The 17567-nt window shown below is 48.0% G+C and overlaps 1 protein-coding gene across 2 annotated transcripts in view; it reads right to left on the reverse strand.

Annotated features, from left to right (window-relative positions):
- The window catches only part of syne1b (spectrin repeat containing, nuclear envelope 1b), a gene marked incomplete at its 5' end in the record, with an annotated part of 74050 nt that overhangs the window by 28196 nt on the left and 28287 nt on the right, over positions 1–17567 (reverse strand). For both annotated transcript variants that reach the window (XM_083683160.1, XM_083683159.1), the window contains 37 exons: positions 62–217; positions 335–500; positions 647–921; positions 1078–1296; positions 1525–1669; positions 1828–2165; positions 2310–4470; positions 5099–5364; positions 5578–5754; positions 5866–5991; positions 6499–6645; positions 6814–6990; positions 7692–7859; positions 8146–8298; positions 8449–8775; positions 8896–9066; positions 9257–9412; positions 9551–9868; positions 10056–10220; positions 10351–10494; positions 10605–10758; positions 10889–11061; positions 11149–11313; positions 11752–11907; positions 12482–12625; positions 12859–13041; positions 13172–13349; positions 13514–13650; positions 13760–14116; positions 14378–14542; positions 14712–15021; positions 15181–15353; positions 15664–15955; positions 16179–16328; positions 16446–16651; positions 16763–16875; positions 17310–17517. In XM_083683160.1, the coding sequence (XP_083539286.1) occupies positions 62–217; positions 335–500; positions 647–921; positions 1078–1296; positions 1525–1669; positions 1828–2165; positions 2310–4470; positions 5099–5364; positions 5578–5754; positions 5866–5991; positions 6499–6645; positions 6814–6990; positions 7692–7859; positions 8146–8298; positions 8449–8775; positions 8896–9066; positions 9257–9412; positions 9551–9868; positions 10056–10220; positions 10351–10494; positions 10605–10758; positions 10889–11061; positions 11149–11313; positions 11752–11907; positions 12482–12625; positions 12859–13041; positions 13172–13349; positions 13514–13650; positions 13760–14116; positions 14378–14542; positions 14712–15021; positions 15181–15353; positions 15664–15955; positions 16179–16328; positions 16446–16651; positions 16763–16875; positions 17310–17517 (9219 nt within the window). The remainder of the gene's footprint in view (positions 1–61; positions 218–334; positions 501–646; positions 922–1077; positions 1297–1524; positions 1670–1827; positions 2166–2309; positions 4471–5098; positions 5365–5577; positions 5755–5865; positions 5992–6498; positions 6646–6813; positions 6991–7691; positions 7860–8145; positions 8299–8448; positions 8776–8895; positions 9067–9256; positions 9413–9550; positions 9869–10055; positions 10221–10350; positions 10495–10604; positions 10759–10888; positions 11062–11148; positions 11314–11751; positions 11908–12481; positions 12626–12858; positions 13042–13171; positions 13350–13513; positions 13651–13759; positions 14117–14377; positions 14543–14711; positions 15022–15180; positions 15354–15663; positions 15956–16178; positions 16329–16445; positions 16652–16762; positions 16876–17309; positions 17518–17567) is intronic.

The raw sequence follows: 17567 nt of genomic DNA on the forward strand, positions 1-17567 counted from the left end.
AATGGCAGCCAGTCACATTTGAAATAAAAACACACACAATTGGAAAGAGTGATCAAAGTACCTGGTCCTCAATGGCACCCAGTGCAAGGGACACCTCGGCCAGCTGCATAGATATTTCTGAGGGCAGAATGGTGTACAGGTCGAGGTATTTGCTCTGCTGCTGCTCTGCAATCTTATCCACATTCTGACGATAGGAGATCACATCGCTGTGTACAACCTGTAAGAAACAAGCCAGTCACCAGGTTTTCAACTGCACCATAATGTTTGACATAACAGTTAAGTTATAAGTTATGAGTGTTGCTGATCAACATGTAGAAGAGGACTGTGTGCTTACCTCCAGTTCCTGCAGAAGAGCGTCAATATCTGCGGTGGGGTTGAGCAGGAGCTCTCTGGTCTGCTGGATCCAGCCCTTAACCACACTCAGGTCCTTCTCCACCTCCTCTCTGTCCCTCAGCTCCTGTCCTGCCTGAGAACGCCTCGTCCTGGCCTGCTGCAGGAGGCTGGGATGGATAAAAACAAATCACTCTACTCAGTATTCTGCTTTCTGTATAATCAACAGATCTAATTCCTGAGTCATCAATCCATTCATAAACATTATAAAATGCAACAACAAAGAAATACTATAATTGATATACTTGTTCTGTACCTTTCCAACTGGTCTTGGACAGCTCTGATCTCTTGCAGGCTGGGCAGCTCGTCTTGGTCGCTGGTGGGCGAGGGTGAAGGCACCTCCACGTCGTGAAGCAGGCTCAGGGCGTACTGGCGCAGCAGGGTGAGAGAGGACAGCTCCCGCTCCACGTCCTGGCCAAGCAGGTCATGCTGGTCCAGCACAGACTGCAGGGTGGCCTTGGAGGCCTTCTCCACTGCACAGTCAGGGACACGACTCTGCAGCTCATCCGAAATGGCCGTCAGCTTCACCATCTGATACAAGCATAAATATAGGCAACTGTAAAAACTGGTAACGTCTGCATCTACACAGCACACAGCTAAAGTCTGGGTATAAGTGGTGCAGATAGCACAGAAGAGTATGTTCATCTGATATAGACCACTGCACTGTTATTCTCATGTCTTGTGTACCTTCTCTCTGAAGGTCCTCCATTCCTGTGCCGTGTCCTCCAGTACCCTCTCTTGGCCTCGTGCCACGCTGCGTAGCCGTGTCCACCGCTGCCACACAGTGGTCATGGAGCGGCTGATAGTGGCCTTGCTGGCGTCACTCCCTACCAGTTCCAGTTGGGACGCCTGCTCCTCCAGTCCGGTCAGCTTCTCCTGGAACCCATTCACCATTGACACAAGGGACTGCCAGAGATAGAAAGAGAGGGGTGAATATAGAGACACAGTGGGGTCATTGTCAGTTTCTATATCACTGAGGGTATTCATAAATGTTTGCACTTTGTGCGTCTTTTCCACAAAATGAATGTTTAAGTCAAAAAAGGAGAAACATATTAAACTATTAAACATATCACTCTCCTTCTTTTTCAAAGCATTTTATATAGTAAAAAAAAATTCCGTCCTTCCTTCATTTACCCTATGACTCCTGAGCTTTTCCTCTGCCTCCAAATTGGTGGCTGCCTTAGCAGTGGAGAACTCAGTCAGCTTCTTCTCTGCCTCGTTCATCAGCTCAATGACCGTCTGCCTTGCCTCCTGGTAGGACTTCCACTGGGCCACACAGCTGAGAACATGTGTTGGACAGTTAGATGGAAAAAATACGTCTAAATGCTACAGAATAGCAAAACGAAAATATTAGCAGTGCTGTCTGTGGTATGCTAACACTATTGATTTTAAATAACCAATTTTTGTACTGCAGTTATTCTCTGTGCTCTACAGTACCTGTGCAGGACGTCATGGTGGCACTGCAGTTGGTCTCGGACCTCCACGCCCCTCTGCTGTGCAGACTCCACACTCAGCCTGAGCTGCACCTTGGCTGTGGGGTTGACCAGGCTCTCCAACTGTGGGGGCAGAGCCTCCAGCTCCTGCAGGTGGTTCAGGAACTCCTGCTCAGTGGCCATGATGTCCTCCTGCTGCCGCAGACACTCCTCATAGTTTTCCACGTCCACGCCCAGGCTGGCCTGCTGCAGGAAGGCCACGGCGTCCTCCAACCACTCACAGGCCGACTGCATCCTGAAATGGTACTTCTGACACAACGTCAAGGCCTGCTCCAGTGTAATCTGGAAAACAGATGAAAAGAGAAGATGAATACATTATGTGAGGCTAACACATACATTTTTCAACAAGTTTAAATTGTCTTGATTAGTACTTACTACTACCCTTTCTATGATATGATACATTTGGACAAAATGTTATAATCTCACCTGTTTGGCGCTCAGAGCTTGTTGGACATCTGCCTGTAGCTTAGCCATCTCCTCTAGGCTGAGATCCACATGGGCAGGGATGAGCTCATTGGCACTGGTGTACTTCTGTTTCTCCCTGCTACTCAGGGCAGCCACAATCCTCAGCCTAGACTGCACCTCCTCCTGCATGATCTGCTGCTTCCGGATCTCCTCCTGGACCTTCTCCACCCTCACGTCCACAATCACAGCACAGCCAAGCTCATCTCTGATCTGCTGGAGCCAGTCCAGGGTCCTCTTCACCTCTGTCTCAAAGTCTTTACTCTGCACAAACCTGTTCTCACACTCCTCTACCAGTTCCCCCACAGCTGACTGTAGGGACTGCAGCTCCTCCTGCCACAGGGTCACCTGCTCTCTGGAGGCCTCGTTGGCTGCCTCGTCCACGTGAGGGGCTAGAGTGTCCATCTGCTCCATTAGTCTGGACAGGTGAGAGTTGGCACTCTGAAGACTCCCAGCAAGGGCATGGTAGTTTTTCAGCCTCTCCTCTGCTGACTGTGTCTCTGTGTTGACTTTGACCAGCTTCTCCTTGGTGGCCTTAAGTTCAGAGTCAACCTGCATTGCCATGGCCTTGTGGTCCTCAAATGACTCTAAAGTGTCATCGAGATGTTCCACTTTCTGTTCGATTAGCCTCTTCAACCCGTTGTAAAGGCTCACGAGTTGGGTCATCTCCTCAGGCCGCCAGGGTTGACCAGTGCTACGGAAGCCCTCTTTTTTTTGGTTCAACTCACTAACAGCCAGCCCAAGGTTGCTCAAATCCCCCTGAAGTGCTTTATAATCATTCTGTAAACTGACAACCTCCTCTGTTTGGAGGCCAACAGGCTGCGTCCCTAGGTTATGGAACTGCTCCTCAAGCTCCTTCAGTGCTTTATGAGTTATATCGATGAAAGAAGCATATTCCGCCCGTGCTAGAATAGCCTGCTGGATTTTCTCCTGTTTTTCTTTGGCTAAAGCTAATATGCTGTTATATTGCTGTGGGAGGGCATTGAGCTTTTCATCCAAGTAACAGTGGTCTACCTCATTTAGAGTGGGGAGAATCTCCTGACCTGCTCTCTGGACTGTAAGGAGGAGATTTTCATATTCCATGGCTTGTTCTACAATTTGTTGATATTTCAATAGCTGTACATTCAGCTCTGCATCTCCATTCATTAGGTTAATTTCAGGAAATGTGACAATATCTGCTTGTTTCAACCACTGACATGTTTTTTCCAGGTCTGCCTTGAAGTACTTTCTAGACACCAGTACCTTCTCCAGCTCCTGTAGTCTCTGGCCACACTTCTGCAGGGCTTTCTCAAAGATGGTCTGCAGCTCCTGCAGCTTGGTGAGAATCTCAGCCCTTTCATCCCGAGTGGCATCCCTCATCAGGTCTCTCCCCTGAGACCACAGAGAGGTCAGCTCGCTCTGGTAGGCTTTCAGACTGCTCTGGATGTTCCTGCATGTCCTCACCTGCTTTGCCAGGTCATCAGGTAACAGGGCGATGTACTCCTCTGCCTGGGCCTTCTTCTCATTCTGCTGAACCCAGGTAATGGACTGGTTCACTGCCAGCACAAACTGTGTCCTCTCTGTGAAGGCCTTGCTGAGGTGCTTCTTGCGCTGGGCCACCTGCACACTCAGAGACTCCACCTGAGCCTGAGTGTCTGAGATCAGTTGCTGTAAACGCTGACGTTCGTTGAGGCCAAGGTGAGCCAACACCCTGTCAGCGTCGGTCATGGCCTGGGCAAGCAGCAGCTGCTTGGCCTCCAGCTCACTGCAGATGCTGAGGTGGTCGAAGAGGAAGCTCTGAGCCAGCTCCGGAGGAGGGCTCATCTTCATGGCCTCAGATAGGGCAGGCTGCTGCTCCTCTGCCCACTCTCGAGCCTCCCTCAGACGGGCCTCCACCTGGCCCATGTCCTCCAGGGTTAGCACAGAGTCCTGGATCTTCCTCTCAATCAGGCTCTGCAGCTGGGCCCAACGCTGCTCAAAGTGGCTGATCTGCTCTTTAACCAGCTCCTTGTCATCCAGATTCAAATGGTGGATGACTTTTTGCCTCTGGTCTTTCAAGTCCTCAAGAGTTCCCTTCTGATCTTCAAGTGCCACTGCAAGTTTCCTAAGTGCTTCCAAGTGCTCAGATGAACTTTCAGCATCCGTCCTGAGGAAAATTATTTTGTAATAAAAATTATTGGGTATTATAATGACAATATTGGGTAATAATGCTATATTTTTCACAGCAAACATATTCTAGTTAAAAAAAAATCAGTGAAGAAGTAGTTCTATTCCTGATAAAGAATGTTTAAAAGACACTGCCATGGTTTCTGGAATGTTTATACAGCTCTAGAGTTGAGTCATATCACCATTGCCATGGCAACTACCATTAATGAACGACTGGTCTCACACAGAGTCTTTTGTTTTTGTGAATAGACGGCTCTAGTCACACATAATTTGATTATTATGCTATGAAAGAGACTCGTCATAGCAACTACATAACTACATAGTAACAAGAAGACAAACAAAACAGAGCAGTGAAATTAATGGTCTGCAACAATCACTAGGAATGCAAAGTGACTGCACAAATGTTGTGGTGTCAACAAATTCACTTATGTGTTGAATAATGTGTTGAAATTATATTGTCAGTAGCAGAGAGCTAAAGGCTCTGAAATGCAGTATCATAATTGTGAATTGTGCAATCACAATTATGATCATCATCTTTATACTTGAGTTATGAACCCCTAACGACTTGTCTACATAGCAACTGAATGGTGTGTAATAGGTGAAACCACCTTGCCAGATTGTCCCACTCCTTGGACACCTGTTCAAACAGCCCCTCCATAGCAGTGATACAGTCGTGGTATTCCTTAGTCCTCTGCAGGTCCTCCTCTCTCTGGCCCTGCAGCTTGCTGGCCTGGTGACACAGCTCCAGCCAGCCATGGCTCAGGCGCCCTATCTCTGCATGCTCTGGGGAGTCCTGGCCCTCCGTCAGCCGGCTCACACTCTCTGTCATTTTGGTCAGGATACCTTGTTTGGACTGTAGCTGCTGGCTAAACTCCTGTAGGACCAGTGTAGAGAGTTGAATTCAATGTGCTATATACTGTAATATTCATGGTTTCTATGTACAGGAAGCATTGTAGTAATGATACCAAATAAAGAACCTTGGTTGTTCTTTCACACCATGCATACATGTAATGTGGGGAGATCAAAGCCCTAGCGGGTCCAATGCTTTTACAGGGACGAGGAGAGAGTGTGACAGCCTGCTTCCTACCTTGGCCTGAGTGAGCATGTTTTGAGCAATCTTGGTCTCCAGCTCGGCGGGCCTCCTGGAGAGGATTAGTAGCTGCTGCTCCATGTCCTGGAACAGAGCAGAGAGCTCCTGCTTCTGCTCTTTGATCTCCCTCCAGCCCTCCGCCAGCTCCTGAGAGCTCGCCATCCTCTCCTCAATCTGGAGCAGCACCACGTGAAACAAGGTAAACATAGTTAATACTAAGTACATACAGTAAAAACATTTGGTGATGGACAGGAGGTTAATGTGCTGTAAGATCTGCCTACACACCGTGAGTTTGACCCGCTGGACCTCTGCAGCTGTGACCCTCACTGCATCGTCTGACAGGTCGCACACAGAGCACACCAAGTCCAGGTAAGTACTGGCCTGCTCCTGTAAGGCCCTGTAATGCTTCACCTGCAGACAACAGGGATATATAAAATAATCAGATAACTAAGTTTGTGTGATCTTAAATAGACCAAACCAATGCTGATTCAATCAATCAATCTATCAATCTAGAAGTTACATGCTACTGCATGACCAGTGGAGGCTGGTGGATGGAGGAATGGGGAGGACGGGCTCATGTCAAATGTGTTTGATGCCATCTCTTATTCCATTCCATTACAGTGAGCCTTGTACTCCCAATTTCTCCATCCACCAGCCTCCACTGTGCATGACACAGGCAGTATGTGCTCACTACACCCACACACTGATTTAACTGAACTGTACAGTATATAAGAATATTAATATGTAATATGTGAATAGTGAGTGAGAATAATTGTTATTGTCTGTTGGTATCTTGACATTATCTTATTTTTATTTTGTATGTATTACACATAATGCAATTGTGATGGAAGCAGACTCATTATTCTGTCACTTCATTCTCACAACAAAAGCAAGGAGCAGTGTTGTCAGTCAGTGTACCTGTTTGAGCGCCTCCTGCAGGCCAGAAGGGGCCTGATCATTCAGCTGGAGCTCCTCTTGCACTGTGGAGAGCCAGGTCTGACACTGCTGCAGTGTGTCCTGGTGACTGACATGCTTCTGCAGCTCCCGGTCCAGGCTCTGGTATACCTGATGAAGAAGAGAGACGCAGGACCATGACCCTCTCCACTCCCACACAGATGAGGTGATAAAGCTGGTTCGTGAGTGTGTGCTTAATTAATGGGGCTGAATAGTGTGATAAAGATCCAAGAGGGTTTCTCTGTTAAGCTCAGGCAGGCTGAGTGTTGCATTACTCACACGCTGGGCAGTGCTGCAGATGGCTGAGTAGCTGTCTCTGGTTCCCTGTTGGTGTGCCTGGACTTGCTGGCTGATTTTAGCCTGCACTTGATCCGTGCAGCTGGCCACAAGATTGTCTCCTTTCTCTTTAAGACTAGTCAGACGCTCCTCAAAGCCAGATATTTCCTCCATTATGGCCTTGAAGATAAATATGATAAACAAGGATTAGGATTAGAAATAGAGAGCTTTTTAATGAACACGTTGAAGTCTCTCAATACTCAAAAGACAGTATGATTCAGGAGCAAGAAAGACTGTTTAAACTAAAGACTACATGTACTTTGCTCCTAAATTCCACACTGAATTACATACAGTATTATCCGATGAGTAGCAGATAATATGATATTACAGGTATACAGTATGTCTGTGTATCTGTGAATCCATTAATTGTGTGTTTTCATGTGTTTCAGTAATGTGTATGGGTCTTTTAAACAGTTGCAAAAACAATTGCCCAAATATGGGACAATACATTTTTACTGAACTGAACATAATAATCATAACCAATTGTAGTCTGAGGTGGACTGTCTTGTTGTATTTGTTTGTTTATAATTGTTTTCTTGGCATGTAATGTTAATTGCGGTGGTGTGGCAGTGCTATACTTGTTGTAGCCTACACTCCACACAAGAAGTTCCCCCTGGGTAAAATAAAGATATAGCCAAGGCCTCTTTAAAGGGTATATATAATCTCTGTTATAGCTAACTAATGAACACATCAATGGCATTTAGAATGTTGGAGAAACAGAGAGAGGCAGAATTGCAGTCATGGCAACAGACATTATTATGTAATTTCATTCTTATTGATTCTCATAGCAGGTTCTATGTTCCATTGCAGCAGTCAGTCACCTTGTGTCGGGCCGATTGCTGTGTGGCCATCTCCATACTGCTGGTCTGCATGGAGTCAGAGGTGACCAGCCTGCTGGACATCTGGAGGAGCCATTTCTCCACCTCTTGCAGCTCACTGTTGTAAGCCTCATGCTCCTTCACCCACTCCACAAGGCTCAGGACTTGGGTCTACAAACAGAACCATCACCTCAGAGATACTGTAGCTACCTCTTAGCCTCATCCACCAGGCAGGACAATAATAGACCAAGTAAACACCATGGAGATAAAATAGATCAGATCTACAGTATCTCGATAGTAAGCACTCTAAAAATGGCAGAGACCTTATTATGGTAAGTAGGAGAAATTAAAATAATAAATTTGCAATGAATAAAATGTTGGACTTATGTGATGGTACTGTAGTTTAAAATCAGTTTGAGATAAAAGCAGATGCACTCTATAGCAAGGTAACACCTACCTTGGCTGCAGTGCAGAGGTCCTGGTAGTCTGTCTGCAGCTTGCTCATGTTGTCCCTGATGGTGGGGTCACGGACGGTGTCGAGCATGGCCTCTCCTTTCTCAATGACAGACCTCACCGCTGACTCGTGAGATTGTACTGTCTGCTGGATAGTCTAAATAAGGAGAAAACGGCATTTCAAATCCATGAATCATGTATCTGATTAGTTGTTGATATAGCCATTTCTATGTAATTCTACTACAATGATAAGGGGCGGTTATGTGAACACAACAGCAGCATTCAGCTAGATTCACATTTTATCTACCTTGTATTTGGCTAACTGAGCCTTCTTCTGGTAGAGTTCAGCTTTGGGCTCCACAGGGGAGCTCAACAGAGCCTTGGTCTCCATGAGCCACTGTGCTTGGGTCTTGTACTTGTCAAGAAAGTCTTTGGAGAGCGAGATGCATTTCTCCAGGGAGCTGTGTTCTGTGCGCAGCGCCCCAATAAGGCCCTCCAGCTGGGAGAGGCGTGTGTCCACCTCCTCCCTGAGCTGCTCTGCCTCTGGCTCCTCTAGGTAGGCCAGGGTCCGCTCCGTCTTCTCCCGCATGGTCTTCAGGAAGCTGTGGCCCTGCTCCATGTCACTCTGCAGAGCCTGTGACAGACACACAAGCATAAGACTATGGGCCATGTAATGATTTTCTCAGAGGATGAGGCAAAATAATGGCTTGGGATTGTTACCCTGTTACATGCTAGGGCTCATGCAATACAGTACCTCCAGCTTCTTCATCTTTCTCTCCATGGCAACCCGGTCCACTACGTCAATGCTGATGGCCACTGTGTTGAAGTTGTTCTCTGCCATGCTCAGCCAGTCTGAGAAGGTGCTGAAGACACTCTGGGCCTCCTCAATGCAGGACACCTCATCCTGCAGCTGCTTGATAGTCTCCTACAACATAGACAGAAAATGATTTCAACAAAAAGAGAGAGAGAGAGAGAGAGAGAGAGAGAGAGAGAGAGAGAGAGAGAGAGAGAGAGAGAGAGAGAGTGTGTGTGTGTGTGTGTGTGTGTATGTGTGTGTGTATTTTTTTACAGTATGTGCATGCGTGTGTGTGTGTGTGTGTGTGTATGGGTCATACCAGTAAGTGCAGTAACAGGGCGTGGTAGCGAGCAGTGAGCTGGGTAGCCCTGGTGCTAACACGGCTGCTGATATGAGTCTCATCCAGGACCTGCTGGGCCAGAACACTCAAGCCCTCCACCTCCTCCTGGTATACCAGCACCTCTTCCTGCCAGCCCTGCTCAGAGAGAAGCATTCATAACCACATCATTAACTGCCACAATGGACACTTCATTACCCACTATCATATTCAATGAATATACTGCAATTATCATCACAATCCTCATTGATGTCCACACTCTGAACGTCTGATTACTTTTATCAGTTGCAGCTGAGCATCCTTGGTGGCACGGTCAGACCGCCGGTGGCTCCGCAGTTGACCTTTGCTCTCCATGCCCTTCAGCCAACTGTCAAGGCGCTGGAACTTCTGCTCCATCTGCCTGAGCTTGGCCAGGGCACTGTTGAGTTGGGCCCTGGTGTCACTCAGCCGGCCCTGGTACAACCTCCACTCCTGCTGCACCGTCTCTAGGGCCCGGTCCTCGATCTGGGGAGCCCCCCAGGAGATGACCTGCTCCCTGCTGACCAGCAGTGTGTTCAGCAGGGCCTGGCCTTCAGTGCAGTCCACCTGCAGCTCCTGTCAATGCACATAGGAAATGTTCAAATTTGTCAGCTTTCATTACATTCAATACTCCCCCCCCCATTAGCGCATACGCGATTAATACCATTTTCCGTTCTCTAAATATTAAAATCAATTAGAGGCCTTATTTTTATTCTCCTTGATTCTTATTGTGTGTGGGAGCAGATACAGTACATATTCTTACCTGCAGCCTTTGGAGGGTCTCCTCCAGGGTTTCGACATCTCCCTCCAGCTGGGTATAACAGCCCAGCTTCTCCTGCTCCTGCTCCAACCATTCCTCAAACAAATGCAGGCCTCGCTGGTACTCCTGGTGTGCCTGCACCAGCTCCTCCGCCTTACCTACAGCATTCTGACCACACAATCCACAGCCCATTACACACATGGCATGTCTACTGTATACACTAATACAAACTACAATCATATTCCTCTATGAAGCAGTGTGGTCTGCATTTGCTTCTTAGCTGCTGTATTGTTAGTACCTTGGCTTTGTCTTTGACAGTGTTGTAGCGTTCCTGTAGGTCCTGGAGCTCCAGTTGGGTGACATAGTGTTCGGCCATGTTGGCACCTTTCACGGTAATGGTGTCCAGGAGGCTGCTGTGGCTAAGCACCTCCTCATAGAGCAGCTGAAATGACCACATATTGGTACAGGGTTATCACAAATGTACAGTATGTTTCTACTTAACAAACATTCACATTTCTCTAAACGTTCAGTGATTCATATGGCAATGGGCACCTTGGCTTTGCCCAGGTTGGCAGTTTTGTCTCTCATCTCTGAGTACTGTTTGTCAGCGGGGTCTAGACTCTCCTCCACACGCTCCACCCAGCCCACAAACTGGCGCACATCCTCCTGGTAACTAGTCCACTGGGAGAGGGCACCCTCCAGCTGGCTGTGAGGACATACAGCATGACACACATTCAGATCACACAGTCAGCTTAGTGCCACTAAGATTGAATTAAGTACTATAATAACATGGCATTGGAATCGATCAAAAAAGGAGTAAAAGTACTGTAGCTGACCTTTTGCACTGGATGGAGGTAGAGAGCAGGCCATCCCAGGAATCCTTCAGGTCCTGGATGTGCTTGCGAACAACAGGGACTCCCTCAGCGGACGTATTCCTCTGTACAGACTCCCCTCTGGTGCTCAGCATCTTCAGCTGGATCTCCTTCTCCTGACGGGCTGTCAGCAAGGCCTGGAGGGACATCAATGGGACATCAATGGGTCAGTCCATGTATTGGAGATTTAACTTTATTATCAGACCTGCTTTGTCCCACTGTACCTCCAGCTTGATCATCCTGCTGTCTAGAACGTTCTTGTCCGCTGTGGGGGTGCAGTATGTCTGCAGCATGTGGCTGGTGTCAGCCACCCAGTTCTGGAGCTCCTTCAGCCCCTGGGAGAAGAGCTGGTGCTCAGTAACTATGCGGTCGATCCTCGAGGCCTTTTCCTGTGGAACCACACAGCACAGGTGACCCTCTGTGTGTTCAAAGTGAACCTAGTATTTATGTCTGCAAATGCCAGAGGGCTAGAGTAAATTCAGAATAGAAGGAAATAAGTAGTACTAAGGACAATATAGTAATCCTCAGCAAAAAAAAGTGTGTTTGTTCATAAAAATTTAATCTAAGCAAAGGTTAGAATTAAATCGTCAGTATATTAGCAATGCACTGTATTAGCAATAGGGAATTACCTTACACAAACATTAGACAGCAGTTATTCAAATCATGCATATAATGTAGCTACAGAACGATATTTAATTGATTATCAAACAATCATAATCACGGTGGTCAGCTGCAAACAGACCCAGTCTAGTGCCTCTGCCCTCCTCCTCCAGCTCTACCCCCAGAGAGAGCCCACTGGGCAGGCAGGCAGGCAGGCTGACAGTTACCTTGGTCAGGTTGGTTAAAGCTAGGTACTGAGCGGAGAGCTGCGACACACGGTGCACAAAGCCCTTGCCGGCCGCGTGTTCATCCCACAGCAACTGGGCCTTCTCTTTCAGCCTGCTCAGGTGAGTCTCCTGAGAGGCTAACTCCTCTAGCACCGACTGGAAGAGCACAAGCAGGTTATCACAGAGGCATGCAAGCAAACACACAGACAGACAAGCCAGTTAACATCAGACTGTTAGCCCAAAGGGGGTTAAGATGACGACATGGCAGAGAGAGGAGGAGATTTGGTTAATGTTACGGTCATGAAATGCTGGCGTGACAAGGTTTATGAACATGGCAGACAAAGAGGTTTGAAGGCCAAACTCTGTAAAAAGCTCTTCTTTACTCTGTAATGAACACACACACACACACACACACACACACACACACACACACACACACACACACAGCAGCAGCATCAGCACAAATAAGCAGATTAGATGCAGAAATTAGCTGTTAGCAGTTAATGAGACAGCAGCGCGGACAAGAGCAGTGATTATGATTCACTATTACAGAGCTGAGATGGTGAGCCTCTGCAAATAGCAGTGCTGGCGGTGGCAGGGCTGGGTGGTTGTGAATGGTTGTGACTTATCACCATGATTGCTCTTCATGGAGAGGCATGATGCCATAGAAATAGAACTTCCATTAATTCTATTCCTATGCCGACACCAGCCAGAGTGGCCAGTACTGTACCTGTAGCTTGTGCAGCTCCTGCTTTTTGGCTGTGAGGTCATGCAGTCGTGTGCTGCTCTCCTGTACGGCGACCTCTGTCCTATTGAGCCACTCCTGGAGTGGCTCCGCACTCGCCTCAAAGTCCTTCATCTGAGACTGGAGGGTCTAAAACACACACATGGAACACGCCGTCACACACAGCACAGTAACAGTCATCCATTTAACACCCTCTCACACGTGTGCGTGGGTGTAATGCAACAAGGTTACAAAATGGATGACATACCGAAGAAGTCCAGTGTAAGAAATGTTTTACAATTCGTACTATACGATTCGATCGACCATGCAGTCTCATCTGGGATTCGCAATGCTGTAGATTAAAGCAGGAACATATTGATTACCTGTAAAGCAGTCTCCCTCTGGTGCAAGTTAGACATCAGAGTTTTCCAGTCCTCTCTGGCACTGCTCATTTTGGCCCGAACTGCATCCACTCTGTCTTTGGCAGCAACACTGATCACCAGCTCACCAGTGAACAACACCCCATTCAGCTTGGAGTGCCCCTGCTCCCTGTCACTCAGGAACTCCTTGGGGTGGAAAGAGATAGAATATAAACAGATATCTCTGCAATCCAACAGTCACTGTTGACTGTTGCTCATTGCAGATGAAAAGTGTTTGCTTTTGAATACATATTGTAGTAAAAGTCTTGTATCCTACCTGGATCTTCTGCAGGCTAGAGGAGGCCTCACTAAGATTCTGAGGCACGTCGAAACACTTGGCCGTGTTGATCTTGGCATTGACCAGCCACTGCTGGAACTCTCGGAAGGCAGAGCGGAACCTCTGCTCCAGCAGCTTCTCCTTGCTCTGGCATTCCCTGGAGGCCTGAAGGCTCAGACTGGAGGTGAACAGGAGACAATAGGGTTTTCTCACAACAAAGAGTCATAGTAAATGGCTCTACTACAGCAGCATTCTGTAAAGGCACACATTCTGTAAAGGCACCCTAACAAATTGAACAAGTTGAATGTGTGGCAGGAGTGCTCAGTCTCACGGCTGTCTTACCTGTTGTACTCTTTGATGAGCGAGGACACTCTCTCTGACTGTGTGCCCAGGTCCTTGGAAAATCGACACAGATCATTCAGCTGGGACTTGAGACTGTCTGACATGGGCTCCACTTTGAGAAGCCCCTCCAGAGTGTCCTAGTTGGACAAAGGAGAAAGAGAGTTTAGAGGAGAGGATGAGTGGCGGTCCTAGTGGTTGTAGCAATGAGAATATACATGGACATGAACACAGCCAGCTGAGCCTTACCTTTGCTATGTGCCAGCCCTGCACAGCCTCCTCACAGCTGTTCTTCCCCTCAGCCTGGGCCAGTCTATGGCGCCAGTCCTGCAGCTGACTGCTGAACTCCTGCAGGTCCTGCTCCAGCTGGGCGGCCAGGCTGCTGAACTCCTGTTCAGAGCTGGCTATCTGAGAGAGAGCTGTCTCCAGGCCAGCGTGTGTCTGCAGCGCGCCGCGCTCCCACTGTTCCCAGGCAGAAAGCAGGGTGGCCTCCTCCCTCTCCACAGCCTCGAAGCCCCCTGTGCCGGTGTGGTCCCGGGCTGCAGCCCCACACCTCTGCACACGGCTCAGCCTCTCTCTGCCCCGCTGCCTGGAGTCAATCAGCTCCTGCAACGGAGCATTTGAACAGGAACCCAACTGTTGTTATCTACCAACTTCCCATTGGTCAACCTGATATCCGAAAGAGGCTCACAGGTGACTTGAGAGATCAACATAAACTTCTCTAGTAAAAGATCATGTTTGAAGCATGAAGTAAGCATCGTCGAGTGTGCTTTTCAAAAAGTGATTTAGGACTAATCTGTAATCGACCCTGTGACATCCCTGGCGGCGAGGTAGTGATGGAATATGATATGTTTTGAGCAATCTCACCCGCACTTTGGAGAGCTTCCTCTGTACAGAGGTGGAGTCTCCTGACAGGTCCGACCAGCGCTGGAGCTCCTCTTTGGCTGAGGTCAGCCAGTCATTGAAGTCCCTTACGGCATCCAGGTACAGCTCGTGCTCTGTCACAATGTCCTCCATGGACTGCATCTTACCCTGGAGGACAGCATAGAAAGTTTACACTGTGAGCACAGAATGGACTTCAAGGGCGTTTTTCGAAATGCATTAAAAAGTGTACTACAATAACTAAAATAGATTGCTAGGGAACGATACTACAAGCACTGATTGCGGTTGCAAAAAAAGGAGCAAGTGCAAGTCTGATTACCTTGACGACAGCTGTGATGTCAGCAAAGTGGGCACTGAGTTCTGCTCTCAACTCCGGTCCGAAGGCCTGGTCCCCGGTCTTCTGATGCAGCTCTGCAGCCTTGCCCGTCAGACGTGACAGTGCAGCTGAATGGCCCTCAACATCGGCCAGGATGGCCCTGAGGCGCTCCAGCAGAGAGGCCTTCTCCTTCAGCCCCGGCTGCTGGGGGAGGGCCATCCCCACCTCCTGCTCCACTGACTCCATCCACTGTTGCAGCTGTCCTTTACTCTCCTGGAAGCTGCTCCACTGGGCCACTGTCCACTCCAAACGGCTGGGGGAGTCAACACACAAACATACACAAATTGATACAAACAGTAGCAGAAGATTTAGTGTGCAGGGTAGTTAGATGCATGTTTACCACTGACATGTGTCAATGTAAAAGTGATTGTTTCACTGGGGGCCATAAGGGGGCAGCGTTAACCTACTGTACCTGTGACAGCTCATGGATGTCATAAGCATGTTGGCCCAGGCATCCTTCAGGCTCTTGAGCTGAGTGCGGATAGCCTCCTGTCCCTCCACACTGTTGTGCTTCAGAACCTGCTCGCCCTTCCCTACTGTCATGTTCAGCTTCACCTCGCCCTCACCCTTCATCAGCAGAATGTCCTGCACACAAAAAGAGTAAGAAGACTTTTTTAACAATTTTGTAAAACATCTGAAAAACAATCATGGTTACAGATAGAGCCTATCATTTTTACAGATACAGCCTATCATGGTTACAGATACAGCCTTTGATGAATACAGACACAGCCTTTTATGAATACAGACACAACCTTTGATGAATACAGACACAGCCTATGATGAATAGAGATACAGCCTATCATGGATTCAGAGACACAGCCTATCATGTATAGTAGACCAGATACAGCCTATCATGATATGGATACAGCAGATGTAGGAAGTCATCATGGCTTACCTGTACGAGGCCCAGTCTCTTCTCCAGAGTCTCCTTGTTGCCCACTGTGCTGTTGAGGGAGCCTAGACGCTCCTGCACCGCATTCAGCCAGGACCAGGTGGCCTGCAGCGTCTCCTCGAAGGCCTGCTGTTCCTGCAGGGTGAGCTGACAGCTGCGCAGCCTCTCCCTCACGCGCCGCTGCAGGGCCTGGTGCTGTGACTGCAGCTGCGCAGACACCCTCGTCTCACTGCCATCGCCCCGAGAGTTTTGGTTCAGGGCCTGTGACTCCTGACACAGGCGCTCAAATGTGTCCCTGCATCGGTATGTGTAGAATGGTATAAAGGTATGTTAATGGAAAAAGTTGCTACATTCTACATTAAATTTAAGAAGAACAGTATAGTAACGTTTTTAGATGTCCTAAATTCAAACCAAATTATTAAATCATTTTCAGAATTTGCTATAGAGAATTCTAGTGTAGATGACTTGTTTCTATATGATTTTACTTTTTTTTTATATATATAAAGCAGGCCCATCACCTTTCATTGAGCACCTCCTGTTGGTATTCCTCAACCCGCTGCAGCACTGCCTTCTCAGGTCCACTCTGTTTCTCCTCAGGCAGCTCTGTGGTCATCCTCTGTTCCATATGCTCCAGCCACCGCCTCAGCTTCTTTAGACGTCCCTCAAACCTGAGACACAGAGGTAATCACAATGTCACAGTCATGGACTCTGTCAACATAAAGACACACATCATCTACAACTGTACTCATGATGCCCATTGCTGGCCACCAAGTCTTTCTTCTTACCCATTCAGCAGGGAAGTGCTCTCCTCCAGGGTCTGGTGGTTCTGTCTACACTGCTCCACAAAGCTGTCCCAGTCCTGCTGGATGGAGGAGAGGTGCTGCTGCACCTGTCCAGCACTGGCCTTAGGAAGATGGAGCAGGAGTTTCTCCCCCTCCTCACAAACCTGAGTCAGACGGACCTCGCCCTCCTCCACACGCTCCAGAGCCCCCTTAAGGGAGGAGGACATCTTTGTGTAAGTCACAAGGTATCACACTTGCATACAGTCATTAGCATGTTTGTGTTGGTTGAAGGTAAAGGGTTTGTTGTGTATTGACTGTACCTTGACTTTCCGTAGTTTACGCTCCACAGTGTGAGTGTCTCCTGAACGGTCAGAGCACTCTTTCACTATATCCCTCTGCTCAGAGAGCCAGCGGTGGAACTCCTGCACCAGATCTACAGAGGAAGAGAGAGAAGGGTCATCATCATCATCAGTTCTAAAAAGTAAAGTATAACATTTATATTTACGTCATTTAGCACACACTCTTATCCAGAGCGACTTAAAATAAGTATATTCCTAAAGTAAAGGTAACAACTATACATCACTATCAACGCAAGTAAGAAACATTCAAAAAATTGTTTATATGTTTTTAGGCCATTTATGCTTTATTGAGATAGAGACAGTAGAGATTGACAGGAAGGATGGGTGAGAGAGAGGAGGGATGACATGCAAGATATGTCGATGGTCGGAATCGATCCAGGAACTTTGCGATAACGTGGTGTGCGCATTAGTGTGCGACGCCACTAAGCGCCACAGAAACATTCATCTTTAACATTTTGACATTTACACTATGCTCTTTTATAGCCTCTGAGGAACCGATGCTCCTCACCGTTGAAGTGCTGTTGAAGGCACTGCTGCAGGGTGGCCAGGGTCCTGGAGGAGAGCTGGTTTACAGACTCATAGCTCTTTATGAGCTCAGTGAGCGCAGAGCCCAGGCCAGCCAGCTCCTCTGAAGGGTACTTCCTGCACAGAGTGTTGAGGCTCTCCCTCGTGGAATCAATGCTGCCCTGCTGATTCTGCAGGTCCTTCTGGAGGTCCTATCATGACACAGATGACACATATGTAAGAATGGAACACACACCATGGC

This window comes from Argentina silus, assembly GCF_951799395.1.
Source record: "Argentina silus genome assembly, chromosome: 13".
NCBI lineage: Eukaryota > Metazoa > Chordata > Actinopteri > Argentiniformes > Argentinidae > Argentina > Argentina silus.